General features: G+C 47.3%; 1 protein-coding gene across 3 annotated transcripts in view; it reads right to left on the bottom strand.

Annotated features, from left to right (window-relative positions):
- Positions 1-14,954, bottom strand: part of SMG7 (SMG7, nonsense mediated mRNA decay factor) — a 47,767-nt gene extending 32,813 nt beyond the window's left edge. For all 3 annotated transcript variants that reach the window (XM_021404236.1, XM_021404238.1, XM_021404237.1), the window contains exon 1: positions 14,845-14,954. In XM_021404236.1, coding sequence (XP_021259911.1) covers positions 14,845-14,873 — 29 coding nt within the window. In that variant the 5' untranslated portion in view covers positions 14,874-14,954. The remainder of the gene's footprint in view (positions 1-14,844) is intronic.

Below are 17,464 nucleotides of genomic sequence, written 5' to 3'. Positions count from 1 at the left end.
TCCTACTGAGCAACTCCTCCTTGGAAATGCTACTGAAAAAAGATTTTTGCATGAACTCCCCCCCCCAAAAAAAATGTTTAGACCTAAATGTTTAGATCTGATTTGTACAACCATCCTCACAAGCTCACAGGACAAGTACCTGTCACGCTAATCTCATCACTAGCTGTAAGGCAAGCTGCCTTGCCTATTTGATAAGCTTGCAGCACACTACACTAAAGAGATTATCGCTACAATTTTTAATAAAAAGCATTGGATTACTTCAATGGTTCCTTGAGACCAAAGGAATGAGGCAGGTCTCATACTAGCGGGTTGTTTCTCATTTCCATCTAAGGATAACCTCTAAATGAAACAGCTCCAACTGCAGCAGAGACAGCAGGACTGGGTGAGAGAGCACAGCAGGTACCAAACCTGCCCTGCATCACTGGAGAGTATTGCTGTTAGAGAAAAGCACTGCCTGCTCCCTCACGAGCATTTACTCAAGAGTCTTTCCTGATGCTTGGATCAAGTACACGCCAGGGCTCACTGATACCTGCAGAAGTTTGATGCGGTGCAAATGTACATAAATTGGCATTTAAAAATATCATTGGGCATTTGGTGAGAAACCTTTTTGTCCCTACATTTTCTTGAACCAGCTAATATTGCATCAGAATGACTCACTCTGCTGCAAAAATGCATTGTCTGCCAGCAAGCTTGGTACAACTCACTTAGACTTCATCATTTTAATACTATTCTCAAGTAGCTCCTTGTCTGGTTTGCCTCTGCTGCTCAACCTTCAAGTCACATCTTCGTGACCAGTTTGTTAGTCCAAAGCCAAAAAAAGCACGAAACATTGCTCATCAAATATCCTATTTCAAGACCCTTTCTTAGGACATATAGCTTGGTATACCATGATAGCTGTCCTGTTAAGTCTCCTAACTAATTACTAACTAATTACATATTCAATTCTGTGTTTTAGTTAAGCTTGGAATTCAAATACAATAACTTTCCATTCAAGTCAGTAAAGTAGATCAGCAAAAAGAACACACTCCTTCATTTACACTGTGAGGAGGAGCCAGGTAAGATCTGTGACAGCACAACAAGTCCCACAGAAAACCCTGACCTCATAGAAATACAGTACAACACGCTGCTTTCCACCATGCCTGGAGGGGAACTCCATTTGGTTTTCCCCTAGCGGTCCCGAAACATCAGCAGCTATTTCAGTTCCCTTATCAAATCCCAGCCACACGCTGACAAGGAACTGAAGATCTTCAGCACTCAAGTGGGTAGCCGGGCACGTAAGAGCAACGTGAATCCAACTGCTCGTTCTGTGAACGCTCTGCAACTCAAAACTGTATTGAATGGTCTGTGTAGTTTCACTCCCAGCATGAATTAATATTCCTGCCCCTCTCCTCCCCAGAGGTAAGTGCAGAAATTGCTCAGCAGCAAGAAGTGCCCGCAGCCTCGCAAACCCGAGCGGAGATGCACAACCCACGCGGAGGCTCGCTGAAGGACAGGGCTGCTCAGAACTGTCCAGATGTGGGCACTGCCAGAAAGCTCTCCCCCTTCTAAAAGAGTCGGAAAAATAAGTGGAGGACATTATTCATTTGGGGGTAGAAAAGGTCAATTTTCTATGATAGGAATCTAAAAAGAAAGTGAAATACGCTCAACACCCTCAAAACGTGTTACTATTAAATGTTTAACCTTTTAGTAGGTGGAAACGCTCACACCCAGAAGGAACTGCAGCATAACACCCAGCAACTACTATCAGACTTTCCTCCCAACACAAGTTAACTCGAACAAAAACCTGTAATGGCTTAGCATGTGAGTCTAGGGTCTTCCTGAAGTATACTTTAGCTGACCCAGGGGAAGGCAGCAGGAAACACAGATGCCACAGGCACTGTGCAAACAACATTCTGCTGCAGATGCAGGGGAGAAGGGGATTTCTCTGAAGCCCCCAAACACTACACCCAGGAGAGCATTCACATCTGCTGTGCAGTGCTAAGCAAAAGTCACTGTACAATATAAACAGCTGATGGTTTTAGGTGAAATAAGCACTTCTCTTCCCATTCCTATAAGTAACCAACAACACTTGCTACGACAGAAAACCTTATTAGTAATCCTTTGAGACTCTGCTATATGGAATCTTAAAAGTTTCTTATGCGTGTATAATTTTACTTATTCACACACGCAATAGTAATGACTTCTCTTGCAGCAGCTTTGTTTTTGCTGATGAAATCCTCACCGTTCCAAACTCCACTTAAACACCCACAGGTTTCAAGAAGCGCTGGAGCCGCCTGCTGTGCGACCAGCAGGTCTTGGTGATGCCAGTTCTCACTGACCAGCAAGAGATCTTCGTGCTGAGTCATCCACCCAAATGCACCACATGCCCCCTGCCCTGAAAGCACAGCCTTCGTGCACTTAGCCACGATTTTCCATGAAAAACACCTCCTTACTGCCATTTTTACACATGCTAATGAGTTTAAAGCTTGTTGCCACTGAAGTCAGGGTGCAGCTGATTTTCTGACCAGTGGCTTCATCAGTTTATAGCTGTAGATCAAAGCCGTGCAGTCAATTAATTCAGCATCAGTGCAACTCGGAAAGTAATGAAAAAAAAAAAACTACAATTCTGCAAGCAGAAAGCATGGCAGTCACCATCTGCATCCAAAGCCCCTCCACAGGGAATCCTGCTCCGTGACCTTTTCGCTCCCACCTCAGCCAGGTGGCATGGTGAGAAAGTAGACAGAATTGGAGTTTTACTATTTTTTACTTCTTCCTCTTCATCCTCCCCCTTCCTCCTCGTCCAGGCTCTATTAGAAGCATGTCATAATAATTACCTTCAAAAAGCAGTCACCAAAAGCAGCTCTTTCCCCAAATTTGATCAGAACTGACAGTCCTCATCTCCGGATAAGAGCCTAGGCATCCTCAGTCAGCTTCATTCAGACTCAAATTTTTTCCCCTCCAGTTTCATGGAAGCCAGTTAAAACTTCCTTTGCCTCCAGATTTGAAAAAGATGTGTCCAGCAGGCAAACGCTACCCCCAAGGGAACTCTATATGGGCTTGCTCTCCTATCTAGTGTTCATGGGAGGGAAAAGTCTCCATCCCTCCTCAAAGAATAAGCGGGCAGCATTAAGACTAGTGCTTGTTAAGCTCAGCTGAGTCTTGTAACAGTAGTTTTAAAATATTGACCATACCATCCATCTTCACCTACTAGCTGCCTGGAACATTGTTCTACTGGAGACATATAGGAGAAAACTAATCTCTACACAGATATTGCTCGTGGTTGAGGGGAAGAAAGAAAAGCACGAAGTCTCCACCCAAGATTCCTTTCCTTTCTCTGAGAGCTGACCGGGTAGCTCCTCAGCTAACCATGCCAGTGTTCTCACTATAGAAACATTTAACACAGATCACATCGTCTATTTGTAGATTACAAACTTCATACTATTCACTGGACAAGCAGTCTTAAAGCTACAATGACACAAAAGTTCCTTGCAATGCACTCAGCCATTCACAGCCTGCTCCCCTACAAATATGCACATCTCAGAGAGAAAAACCACCAAGCTCTGCTCCCTCCCTGCCCACCGTAACAAACTCAGGAAGCACACAGCGGTGCTCTCAGTTCATACTGCCCCAGCAGCAAGTGAGAGGTGAAAGTCAGCAAGAAACGGGGACACTTTGTGAATGCAGTGCAACACTACTGTATTCTGAGCTCTCAAATCCACCCTGACTGGAGTGAACACAATATCAGTGCTTAGCTGTGATGAAGACGTAGTAACGCCAGTACTCATTTGTTCTAATACAGTCACTGACTTACAAAAATTTTCTTTTGTGCCAAGTGCTGGAAAAACACAGACAAGAAACCTAAGTGATCAACATTTAACCTCTTTAAATAGCTTTAGCATCATGAAAACCATGTCCGGAACTATGGAAAACACAAGTCAGAGGAGCGAGATCAGCAGGTCATTGGAAATTTTCCCCTTTCACACAGAGGGGGGCTGCCCCAAAGCCCTCTGAGCTCAAGAGAAAGCTGAGCTACCTTGCTGATGGTCACTGTTGCTCTGGCCTAGCAACTGTATTATCCCTATGATCCTATTAGGCCAGGCCACAACAGGTACTGCAGCACTCACTGCTCTCAACAGGCACTTCCCAAGCACTGAGTTTGATGTCCCAATACTCAAGACCTCAAAAAATGTAAGGCTTAAAGCAGAACTACTGGCACTGAAGTTATTCACTGCAGCAATTTAACAATTGCACAAAGCAAATTTTGCCCAGCCAGTTTTAAAATAGCCTGCCATGAGAATTAAGACATTTTCCAATGTGAAGGCATACGACATGGTTTACACAAGCTATGACAAGTCACATTCATATTCACATCTGAAGATGATTCTCGTTGCAAGCTGCATCTCAGATGTTATTTTTGAGTCTCTGTTTTGAAGGTAAATGCAAACAGCACTCTGAAAGCAGAGAAATGGCATTAAGACTGAACACCAGTCAGAGAGAATTCTATCCGCCATTTATGAAATTAAATGGCTAAGTGCATCACTGCCAACAGTTTACAGGAGCCTCAGCAGCAGCTCCCCATTCTTTCAGTAACACACAGCAGATGGAATAACTTTTCCAAAGAGAAACATGCCACCATCCAGCAGCCACAGCTATGTGCCCAACCATAAGCTCCCCCTGAACTGTACATTGAGACATTCAAGACCCCTCCCCCCATCCACATGGGCTGCCCACTGCAAAAGCCAAGAGCCCACCACCAAAATGGCACACTCCTGGAACATGCAATAGCCGCTGGATTCAGCTGAGAGGGAAACCAACTCCACCAGCCCAGATCTGATTGCATTTTACTAGCTTGGGACTGAAGCAGAACAGATGTGCTGCCACAGGGACTGCCCCTCTCTAGGAAGGGTGCAGCTTGCAGTCTGGGGCACAAATTGAGCACAAAAGGGTCCCAAGGAGAACCAAGGTGCACGTCCCTTGCCCAAGTGGCACAGCTCCCTCAGCACGGCCAGCTCCAGACCACTTCTGAGCCACACTGCCATCGTGCTCCCACAGCTGCTGCCAGTTAACCAGTAACTCACCTTTCCTGCTTTAAAAATTAATGAATTGGCTAGGAGCAAGCTTCCGAGCAAATTTATAACCTCCAAGGTTAATCCTGCTTTTGGGGATTAAGCGTTTCTATTAAAATCTTTATATTTCAAATTTACATCTCAATACCTCAGATACAGAGCTATAAAGGATTCTGTCCTCAGGCAGTTCACACAGAGCAGCCCTGCTCATTGCATTCACTTTATCGTCTGCAGCTGCCGAGGAAAAGGCTTCCTAGCAATGGGGTAAGACATCCAGCCTGAAGAACAAGCAAACAGAAAGGATGCCAGAAGGTGAGGTGCCTTTCCTTCAGAACCACGTGTGTAATTAAAGGTTCTTGCTGCTTAGGATCACCAAGGTTGGAAAAGACCTCCAAGGTCATCCGCTTCATACTCCTCCCACACACACCACCTCAGCTCTGGCACTTCACACTGCAACCACAATAGTTTGGACCTTGCCACCGTACAAGTGTTTCGTATAGAATTCTAGCACATCCGGAACAAATTTGAAAACAGAGTAGTTTTGGTGCTGTGTTTCAGCATTTGACAGCAAAGCATGGAAACCCACATGAATCCTGCTGCTTTAACCTCCAAATCTGAAACCCATACGTGCAACAGTGCTTTCAGCCATAGAGATACGCAGCTGAACCCTTAAAGGCTCAGAGCTCTTCCTTAAGCACAAGATTCTCCTGGGCTACAGCTGAAAAGCAGGACTCCAGCACAGCAGCTTCTGTAACCCTTCAATGATTTCAGAAGTTAACACAAACAGTTGCACGCGATCTCACATATACTTTGTAAAACTTTCTTTAATACGAAGTATACAGACTTACCTGATTTTGAAACAGTATCTCAGAACTCTAAATACACAATGCAATGCTACACTCCAGGCTGGCTGCGGCTCTGGGCAGCCTGGTCTAGTGGTTGGCAACCCTGCACACAGCAGGGGGGTTGAAACTAGATGATCATTATGGCCCTTTTTCAACCCAAGCCATTCTATGATTCATTCTGTGTAGACCCTTTCACACTCACTTCTACCTGGCAGCCTAGGATGGAAACTACCAAAACAGTCTGCAGCTGCCCAAATATAGTATCAGCAAGCATTTGACATCTTAGTGAGAAAAATACTGAAGGTACCTTTGGGGATACCTTCAAGCTCTAGAGGTTCTTGCAGTTTTGGAGATCAAAACCAGGAAGATGAGTGTTCCAGCACGCACTGCAAGCTGCAATTCCCCACAGCTGCCATCGCCCCAAGCCCTGCAGCTCCTACAGCTTCAAAATGCAATCAGTCTCTAAAACTGAACAGTACGGGCATGTGCAAACCAGGTGGAAAAACCACCAGAAGTTTGAATGCGAAAAGTTCCCAAATTAGGGTCTTCTGTGTTAATTCAAATAAATATCACAACCCATAGTAGGCACTTCATCACTTCTTTTCAAGTTAAAATTTTCCATACAGATTCATATGCCCTCAGGATTTTTATTACAAGTTTATCTAGTACCTTTCAGTCATTTCATTTATAATCATTAACCCATTCAGAAAAACAGACTTCCTTGAATCTCATTTTTATCCATACTGAAATCACATTTCCTCTGCTTTGCCAGCAGCTGCAGCTGGATGCTGAAGCTCAGAGCTGTAACAGTTTTCATAGCTTAATGTAAAATAATATGTATGTGTATTCATGTATGTATTTAAGTGTGAAAAATTCATTGGAAACTATTCTTATTGCCATTCAAACAAACCAGATCTGTTCATGCTTTTTGTGTTCATTTTCCATGAGGAACAGCTAGCTGAATCAAGATTTCTCCTTAGGAGTTTTGTCACTGCAGTATCCTCTACTTACAAGTGCTTACAATGCTTCGAGACAGACAAGTAGCATCTAGTCAATACCCAAAAGAAGTTTGGTGACATCTCCTCCCACTTCATAGGCATAGTTGGTTGACATTTCTGTTTTCAGTTATTACAAGGCTGGTCTGGAAAGTACCCTAGAGACCTCTCTCAGTAGTTCAAGTGCACCTCCAATTCAGAGTTCAAATGCTCAAAGGTGCTGCCAAAAACACCGGCTGCAGAAGGAACCAAAGCTGGAGTCTGTCAGAGGTTCCTTTCTGGTTACAGGAAACCCTGGTTTAAAAAAAGATTGGTCACATCACATGGTCACAGCTGTTGGACAAACAGCAATACCCACACACGTTCCTCAAATCACAGGGAGATCAAGATGGGACACGGCAAAGCAAATTCCAGGAGCCTTTCATTGCAACAGAAAACAGTGGCAGAATTGCAGGTGGCTTTCCCCAACTGATTTATCACACATCCAATCCCTTCCACTCCTGACCATCAGCTGTGGGGAAGTCAGGCTGCTGTGAATAACGTTGGGAGAATCCAGGGAGCCTCTGCAACAGGCTGCCCTTAGCAGTAGCCTGGTCAGACAGAAACAGCTGTCAAGTCCTCATTAGATCAAGGCACCAAGAAACACCAAAGCAGGTCTTGATGAAAGCCTCTCAATGCCCAAAAGGTATGTTTTGTTATATCCAGATGAACACTCTCCTCTCTGTGTAAGGTTCTGTAAATTCAACACAATTTTTCCCAAGTTCATTTGGCAGAATCAGCCTTAAAGGTTTCACTGGAATTCAGAATGAGGTTCTCATTTCCTAACAGCTAGAGAGCAGCCTTCTGAGACAACGCAGCCACACCACGAGCGGGGCCAGACAGCTCAAAACGGATGCTTCAGAGATGGTGGGGGAAAAATACACTGAATCGACTTACACATACCAATATCAGAGAAGCAAAGATAAGTTCAATAGGGCTGAGCACCAGAAGATACTTTCAACAACACAAACAAGGCAACTAAAATACGAGAACTAGACTGTTGGTGTATTAGAGACATAGTACTTTCAGAAACATCACTTTTTTTTTTTTTTTTTGCCCTAAAGGTGGGAGAGCCAATCAAATCTTGCAGGACTCCTAAGTACCTCAAGGGTATCTCTGATTTGAGTCCCATCAGTGCAATTCAGTAGGCCACCCACGGCACTGTAACAATCCCAAGAGACTCCTCAGCCTTCTGGTTCCTTATGATAATCCCTTGGTGCAGAAGCCAGTGTGAATAATCCAAGAAAAGTCCTACTGAAATATAGAAAGAAAAGAAAGCAGGCCTAATGTTACTCAAAAAGCTCTTCTTCCATCTCAACTCACCGCATTACATTGATCTGAAAGGGCAGCTGCAGATATAGCTTGGAGGAATGGGAATATGCAGTATCAAAACACTGCTCAAGCCGTTTCCCCTGCATTTGGTTGTTTAGGAAGTCCCCAAGCTTATGATCAGAACTGTTCCTCTAGTTCTTGAATTCAAGTGGGAAGAGCAGTAGTGCCCAGGCAAGCCTAGGAACAGGACCTTAAGACAGTGCTGGGAGCAGGCAAAGAAACCACATTCAACGGATTGAATACCTGAGAGGCATAAACAGAAAAACCTCCAGTCCTCCCTCCTGCACAAACTTGTGGGTCTGCCCCTCGGGCTGTAGCTCCTCACATCCCCCAGCACCCCATGGGCACTCAGCCCACCGCTCCTGCTCACTGCAGTGAGATGAACAAATAGTTCAGGTGCCATTCCCCTCAGCCCTCCCAGCACACAGGAAAATTTGTTTGTTACCAAGCGCTGCCGAAGCCTGTGACCTCCTTAGTAATACATTAAAAGTGCAGGACCAAACTACGCAGTTCTACCAATGATTTTAAGGAAATAGACCCGTGCTTTTGTTTCCCTCTTGCCTGAAAGACGCTTTATGGTTTGCAAGTGAGATGACGACAAGTCTCAAGTTCAAAGCAAGAAAAGCAATAGCTGACGTCCCCTCACATACGCTCCTCACCTACAGCTATATTCCTCAGCTGTTCCACCGCTCCTTACGGATGAGTCTGCTCTGACACGTGGATCTTTGCGGCTACTGTGAAGACCCAACAGCAGCGTTCCTCATCCAGCAAAACCAGCTGCTCCACTACAGTAAATCTCTCCTCCTTCATCAGCCGCCACGCACAGCCTGCAGTCATTCCTCTTCCAGCCCAAGCTTGGATGGCTGGGCAGGGGCTGAAGCATCTCGCCATCGAGTCCCTGCCTTATCCAGTCAATCCAAGCCATGCTAAGCTGTGACTGCAGCCAGGCTTTTCTCCCCAGGTGGGAAGTATCCCAAAGCCTGGAAACACATGCAGCCAACACTGCAAAAAGCTGGGCAGCTCCACGTTCCGTACAGACACATTTACATGAATCTTTAGGTTGCTGAACATAGAAGTCAGCGATATGAGTTCAGTGTCCAGGCCAGTCTATTCAGAGGCAAAAAAAAAAAAAATCTTATTGGAGCAGGCCAGGGTTACTCGTTATGAAATTGCTACGTGGAAGATATTCTCAGGACAGAAGGAACAAATTCTATATGTGGCATGAATGCCATGGTATATTTTACATTGAGTACTTAAATAAAATAGCTAAGCGTTCATCAAGCAGAAGTTAGTGGGCAAGTGCATCTTCTTACTGTGCACTGGAATGAAGCAATGCATCAAAAAGCCTCCAAAAGCCTGTTATTTGGGGAAAGGGACAGCCTGGTGAAAGTGCTTTGTGCAGTGTAAGTGGCCCCACGGACACTTCATGGAAGCATCACCTGCCTTCACTGCCACAACACAATCCTCTCCTTTTCAATACGGATCAAACTGCACATGAATATGCAGGTTAGAACAAGAACCAACTGCTGCAAGAATCACCCCTACAACCAAAAATGAATAAATAAATACAGCTGTAGCTTTACTTACACTAACTTGCACTTCTAGGTCACTGGAACACTGCTTTGCAAGTAACCTCAAGCACAGTGCAGTAACAGCATCTGTGATAAGCTGCGCTCTGCAGCAACAAAATAAGGCTGCTCAGCCCAGACAGAAAGCTGGGTACTGTTTGTGACAGCAGTACCAGCCAGGCAGGGCACACGGGGTTTCACACATCATAGGAACCAGGGCGTTAGTTACCAGGGCTACAGGTCAGTGACTGCTTACAGAGAATGAGCACTGCATCATTAGAAGCTGCAGTCTCACCCTGCCCTTACTCTTAGTGCCTCATTCCTGCTGCACACAACCTCACCCCTTTTGTCAGTACGCGTGGTAGTGACGAACAGGATCAGGGAACCTACTCATGTACAACTACTCAGAGGTAAAAACACAAAACAAAAGCAGTCCACTGGAGACCTGGCAAAAAGCATACACCATCAAACCAGTACTGAGGGGAGAGGGTGAAAGGAGGAGAGGACACTGCTGTCAGCAGTTCTCCAGATGGCCGGACTTCTGCCAAGCATGAAGGAAGAAGGGCCAAGTTCTGATTGTTGCAGCCCTCTCCTCACACTGGAGCTCACACAGCCACCCTCCTGCCAGCCACTCCAGATGAAACAGGCCCATCACCTGCTGAACTGCTCGTGCATTCGAGTCCTCACGGGATTCTGTCCCTCTGCAGATAAATCCTGTCAGAACTATTTGAGAAAGAGGAGCAACAGCTGACAAGTAGAACATTTGCACAAGCCTTGTTTCCTAAGGATCTTGGGCAAAAAAATGGTGTAAGAGCTACAAGACGATGTGACCTTCACACAAGCTACCCCTGGGTGGCAGGAAGATGCTCAATAATCCAAATCCCCTCTGGGGGCATTGCTTTACACTTCCTTTTAGTGTAACTTTTTACTTCATAGGTCACCACAAAAAGTTTGTAAATCTGCTCCAAACAGTAATCATCATCAGTCTTACTTGCCTTTTTAAACCACTGCCTTCTCCCTTGAAAAGCATTGCTCACATTAAACATTCGTAGCAATTCTAGTTACAAATGCTAGAAACAGCTTGCACAAAGACAAAAAAAAGAGGGAAATTTTGCCTTTATTTCCCCCCAGAGAAAACACCATGCTAAAACATGCCTTCTGAAAGGCCGATGCAGTCTTCTAACCTTTCTGCTACTTCTCCCCTGTTAAAAATCCAAAAGTAAACAATGCATGAAAGTACCATTAATCATTGCAGAACATTAAAAAGCCACAGGGAAAACTTTCCGAGATCAACTGGACACGAAGACAAATCACTGTGGATTGCAGACCAACAGGAGTGAGGTCTGTGAGACCCCAGGGCGGTCAGGGCCGTAGCGCTGACCCAGCAGCAGGGTTCTGGGGGCTCCTGGCTGCAGCACATGGCAGGAGTATGAATCTAAGTTAAAACACACGAGGTTCCAACTGAGAGCAAAGGAGATCTTTTCCACCACAAAGGCAGTAAAGCAGCAGAGCAGCAAAGGCTGCCTCCAGCACCAGAGGCTGTCAAGACCTGGCTAAAGTGCTGAACAAGCTGGTGTGACACCAGAGCAGGAGGCTGGACAGGGACACCCTGAGGTCACCTCCAGCCCCAGGGGCCCTGTGTACTCCAGGCAGCACACTGCAGTCACACATTACTAGACTATTAACACTGACGTTACATTTACTTCTTCCTCCATGTGCTCTCAAGATAGTTAACTAACTGACTTTGCCTGTTTTGTTGGGGTTCATTCTGAGCTTCAAGCTGCACTGGTTTGTGCCTGTCAGGCACTGACAAACATCAGTTCTACATCAACCTAATCAGGAACGGGTACCAGAACATGTTCACAAGCAAAGATTGCAGCACTAAATTACCTCTGCTCCTCCCCTCCTTCATTAACAGTGAAGAAACTTTGCAAGAAGTGCGTCACAGACTGGCAGACAGCAAAGGAGCCACCGTGGAGAGACACGGCCGATGCAAAAGTTAATGGAGCTACTGATGAGTCTTCGAAAAGAGAGCCACAATTTAAATTATAAAAGCAGTCAAACCTTTAATGAAGTTGGTTATGGCCTCATCATAACACATCAGGAAGCTACCTACTGGTTTGTCAGCACCAGAATTTCTAAGCAGTGTTCAAGCCCTGTAATTCAGGTGCTTCTTACATTACATTTACATTGTGCTAAAAGCCACCATCGACCAGGGGAATGCCTCATTTAACTATTAACTGGAACTCGTATCTTTGTAAAACGCAGTCGGGATGGTCTTATCTCAGCCAAGCTACTACACTTTTGAATCCAAGTTCGCTACATTTTGAGCATACAAAAAACATACATTGTCTATAAAATTGGCAACAAAGACCATTTTCTTATAGTAAACACAAGTGGACTAGGCAATTTTAAGCTCACTTCCTTTTCATAAGACAGAATTAAGGAAGCACTCGAAGTTTTGGTGGCATTACAACAGAAATCCTATCTGTAGTGATAATTTGTTTACCAGTGCCTTTGTACCTAGCAGGATACACAAAGCGTTTGGTGTAAGACTGTCCCACAAGTTCAGTTTGATTTATGGGGTGTACTTAAAAGATTCCCGAAGCAGCACAACAGATACAGATAACATTTTTCAGCCAAATCAGCCGTATCAGGCCTAGAACACATTCAGCCAAACAGATGCACAGAGCCTCTTTTCCGAGATCCCTGATGGAACTTTCTGAAATTTTTACTCATCTGACCAAATCTAATGCAGATCTTTGTGCAGTGACTCGGACAAAGACCCCAGAGAAGTACCTAGGGAACTTAACTCAGATGAGGGAGAACGCAATCATGTACTCTTGAAAGGTGACCTTGAAAAGGATATTAAGAATAGGAAAAACCCCCAAACCATCTCACAATGCAGAAAGATGACTTAAAAAAGGATTCTCTGCAACTTTAGAAAGGCTGGGGATGTTACATCTGACCTTCTTTGTTCTTTCTGGAACACTTCTGTAGGAGTCTCAGCTGTCTCTCAGCTCTTGTACTCCTATTGAAAGGGCATGATCTTTTAAGGACAGTATTTTCAAAGATGATTCATACATATATATATATACACACACACACCCGTATATACACACAGACATACATAAAGAAAAAGCAAGAGACTGGTGGTGGAGGAGTTAAGGCAGTCTGGCTGAAAATCCCTTTCTTCCCTGCTCATTCTTTCAGTGTCTCCCAATTCTTGCAGAGTCATTACTTCACAAGTTATTCAACCATTACGTGGTCACCTTAGAAATTCAGCTCTCTCACACCTAAACTTCAAATACAAAGATTTTCCACAAGAGCTTTTCTACCCCTCGTTAGCTTTAAGAAGGGAAAGACTAGCAGAGACTAACTGCCCCACATCTTTATTCAACGCAATCTTTCGTTAACCCATATTTTTGTATAACTACACTTGGTCTATGCATCCCTTCACTATTACATACAAATAAAGCTTGCAATGCTGAGTATGAAGGAGGATGCCCTCCTCTGTAAGGCAAAGCACTAAAATAACTAGCTATAAGAATATGAGGCCCTATTCCCTGTCCTCCTTATGGCCTGGGCTGCTGTAATCCAACTCTCAGCAGCTCCATTTCTGCTCTATGCAAATCAGAATTAAATCTACACAGTACTGCTTCTGTGGATACAGAAGACACTTTGCAGATTTAAGGAAACTGCCCCCCCACACTTACCCAGAACTGAAACACACCATTTTCAGAAACAAAACGTGCAGTGTACTGGCTACAAAATACTTGTAAAGTATTATAAAGTTATGTGGGGTGCCATCCCCCCCCCCTCCCTTTTTTTTTCTTTTTTTTTTTTAAATGGAGGAGATAAGGTTCTTGGTGCCAAGGACAGGATTCACTACTTGTAATATCAGTGCCCTGTTGCAATAAGCACTCCGCTAACAAACAGCAGTCAGAAAAAAAAGTACAGGCTTAACTATGCTGCCAGAGGAACAAAGTTAGCGGAAAGAGGTGGCTGCTACCCATACACTTTCAGGCAGTGAGGTTCTCCAGCTCCATATGCAGGACACAGAGCACTGAGAAATGCCTGGCGGTGCAGGAAGGTGACTTGGGCAGGACACACATGGCTGGCACAGAGATTCAGGGTAGACAGAGACTCAGTCACAGGGGCAGAGGCAAGAAATTAGAGAATTATTAAGATATATATGAAAGTAAGTAGCTAGTAGAGGAGAGCTAATAATAGGCACTTTAGAGCTTTAGTTCATAAAGCGACTGGAAAGAAAGAAGAAGCTAAGGACAGACTGGAAGCCTGTTAGAAAAATGAGGCACATGAACTTGCTACTAGAGAGATCAATTGCTTCTTTCTGGGGGGATGGGAACGGAGAGGTGAGGCTGAGACAGATCTGGATCACCAAGAAGTCAGACACCAGACAAGCTGAGGAGGCAGAAGCACACTGGCAGAATCAGTAAGTGGAGACAGCTCAAGCAAGTCTCCTAGAATTCACTCTAGAAAACCTGCCCAAGCCATAACTTTCCAGAAAGACTGAGCACGTCCTTTCGGTGGAGAAACACCTTTCCCCTGAGGTGCTTGGAGGATTCAGAACCACATGGACAAAGCATTGGTTAGTACCGCAGTGACACTGGAAGGCCATGTGCTTCACAGCGCTTCTTCCTGGAGCGATCAGCTACCAGAAGCATTCTGCGCTCAGAAGGGAAGCTCACTGACAGCCTGTTCACCCCACGGGCACACCCGACGCTCTGCCTCCAGGGCCGGAGCCCTCCGCCCCGCAGCACGGCCCGCTCCCTCAGCCCCGGCCCCACGGCCACGGGACTCCGCAGCGAGGCCGCCCCGGCACTCGGCAGCGGGGTTCCGCGGGCGGCAGCGGGCAGCGGTCCCCACGGACACACCGTGACCTTGCCGCGGGCCCGAGCTCCCCCCCGCTCGGCCCCGCTCCCTGCGGTCCCCTCCGGGCCCGCCCCCGGCCCCGAGCTCCCGCCGCGGCCTCGCTTCGGGGCCTGGAGGCTCTCACCGGAGGTACTGCGCGCACAGCAGGCTCATCCTCCGCCGCTCGCCGCCCGCGTGCCGCCCCGCCGCGGCTCTCACAGGCCGGCCCGGCCCGCCGCCCCCGCGCCGCCGCCGCTGCCGCTGCTGCCGCCGCCTCCGGCCGCCGCCGCCATCTTCCCGTGCAGGGCCCGCCGCCGCCGCGGGGAGGGGCAGGAAGGGAGGAGCCGCACGTCCCCGCTCCGCGTTCCGGCTCGCCCGCGGGCCGCCCCGGCAGCCTCCGCCGCCGTCCTCAGGCCGCCGCCCGGCCCTACCCGACTCGCTCCGCCGTCCTCGGGCCCTCGCCGCCCAGAGCCTCCCGCCGCGCCGGCCGCGCTTCCGGGCCCGGCCCCGCCGCCACTTCCGGCGGCGCCACCGGCAAAGCCTTCCCCCGCTCCTTCCCCCCGCCGACCCTCAGCGGCGGCCGCCCATTGGCTCTCCCGCTGCTATGGCAACTCAGGGGGGCGGCCGGGCGTCGCCACGGCAACCGCGGCGCCTTCCCGCCCGCCCACCCGGCCGGGTTCTCCGCGCTGCCCGCCCCGTGCCGCGCACGATGACCCCGCCCCGGGGTGCCCGCACGCCGTCCCGGGGCTCCTCGATCCCCCGGGAAAGCCTCGGTGCTGGGAGGAGCGCCCTGCGGGAGCCCAGTCTCTCGGCGGGCGGGCGAGGGCGGCCCCGGCGCCTCCTGACGGGACGGGTTTGGGCGGGAAGCTGAGCCCTGCCGCCCCGGGGCACCTCGGCACGGCGCTCCGTCACAGCCAAATATAGGAACCTTCACATATACGCGCGCATATATGGAACCTAATTATAGCCACTCGGTGCCGCCTTTGTGACTCGTCGTAGGCCCAAACTTGTCTCCGGGCGGGGAACGTCCTCCTGAGCTCAGCGACCCTATGGGTACCTGGGCCAGCACGATGAAATAAAGCACGAATTTGGGATGAGGTGTGCGCTGATGAGGTCAGGTAATGCACATCGTGTTACTTGAGTGTGTAAGGAGCATCCTGCACCGTGAGGCCCTGGCACTGTTGCTCAGAGCTGTGGGTGCTCCATCCACATCCATGGATGGGGCCCTGGGCAGCCCGAGCTGGAGGGCAGCCGGCCCACGGCAGAGGCAGGAGCTGGATGTTCTGTAAATTCCCTTCAACACAAACCATGCTGTGATTCTAAATGACCCAAAGGACAAAGTGTGAGATTGTGTTTTGAAAGTAAATCCCTCATTTTTTTCCAGGTTGAAATGAGAGCGTGCTAGGAGGAAATGATGTTCATGTTGGAACAGAAGCCTCCTGAGAAGGCAGGATCAGTTTCCCAGTTTCACAGCAATTACAGCTGGGCAGCTCCTGCTGTAACACCTGGAATTCTGCCTCCATCCTTGCTCTGCGCGGCCCTCAGCTGCAGAGCAGGAGCTAACTGGGCAGCCCTGGGCAAACTGAGTTTGCTCCCACCTGCCCAGTGCCTGCCTGGGGCTGCACAGGCAGATGGAATTTGCACATCTGTCTTCTTACGGAGGACTGGAATAATCAGAGCTTTGAAAGTAGGAGCACTTGGTGCTTCCCGTTGCACTAGTGCCTCGCTCCCACCACTTGCTCTCATCTTTCTCCATGCCAGTCTGTTTCTTTAGTTTTACTCAGAGAGATTTGTGATAAGACACTTATCTTCAAAGAAGCAGATTTCTCATAGAAGCCAATGCATATCAACATTTTTATCGTGAACAAGTCAATAACTGTGGTCTACCATTTTATTAATTACGTGGCATTGGGAATGATTTGATCCCCGGATGAGCAGAGCCCGAGGACTCAGCAAACAGCAATGCACCTTGGCCCTCTGCCAGCAACGCAGCCAAAATGCCCAGGAGCAAAGCTTCTCTGCTCTCCCCAGTGAAAGGGTCATGACCCAAATGTGAATCCTCCAGCAGCCTCTCTGATCATTGGGGCTCAGTATTTCAAAGACCTCCGATGCATTATCCTCAGAGCACTGCTCTAACCTGCTCTAAGAGAAGAGCAAGCAGCCATCCGCATTTAACAGGCAGTCAGAAGAACCCGAGAGATTTCCTCAAAGTAATTTAAGATGAGAACAGAGAGTTGGATGCAAATCAAAGACTGATCCCACCCTGCTTCATTAATTCTAACCTCTTTAACTGTCCAGGAATATTCTGGAAGTGTTGTGGAGTACGAAGTCTCCCTTTGTGCGTGTGAACTCTCCCCGTTTTCATGTATGGTGTGGCCACTGGATGACTCTCCATCTCAAGTATCGGACCTTGACTTGTGGATATCTGAGACATCACGTTTGTCAGCTGTTTTGTGTGAAAACCTGGGATCAAGGAAAGCAGAGAGTGCAGCGCACAACAGCTGAACAATACAACCTCAGATCATCTGTCAATTTAGCAATTGTAAGAATCTAAATATTATGAATGCGGGAAATTAGCACTTGAAACAATTGAACTTGAAGGAAGAAACAAAGCGTAAAGATACTTAGGCAGTCTTAATTTTGCCTTGTATTGGTCCCTCTCAGTAATTAGTTACCATGATTATAATGTATTTGTTGTTGTCCCAGATATTATGAAGTGCGTTTTAATTGTTAGTGACAAAAGCCTCATCTTTCCTTATTATAAT

The sequence above is a fragment of the Numida meleagris genome, chromosome 7, assembly GCF_002078875.1.
Source record: "Numida meleagris isolate 19003 breed g44 Domestic line chromosome 7, NumMel1.0, whole genome shotgun sequence".
NCBI classification, from domain to species: Eukaryota; Metazoa; Chordata; class Aves; order Galliformes; family Numididae; genus Numida; species Numida meleagris.
The sequence above is the reverse complement of the archived record's forward strand: the minus strand, read 5'-3'. Positions and strand labels throughout refer to the sequence as shown.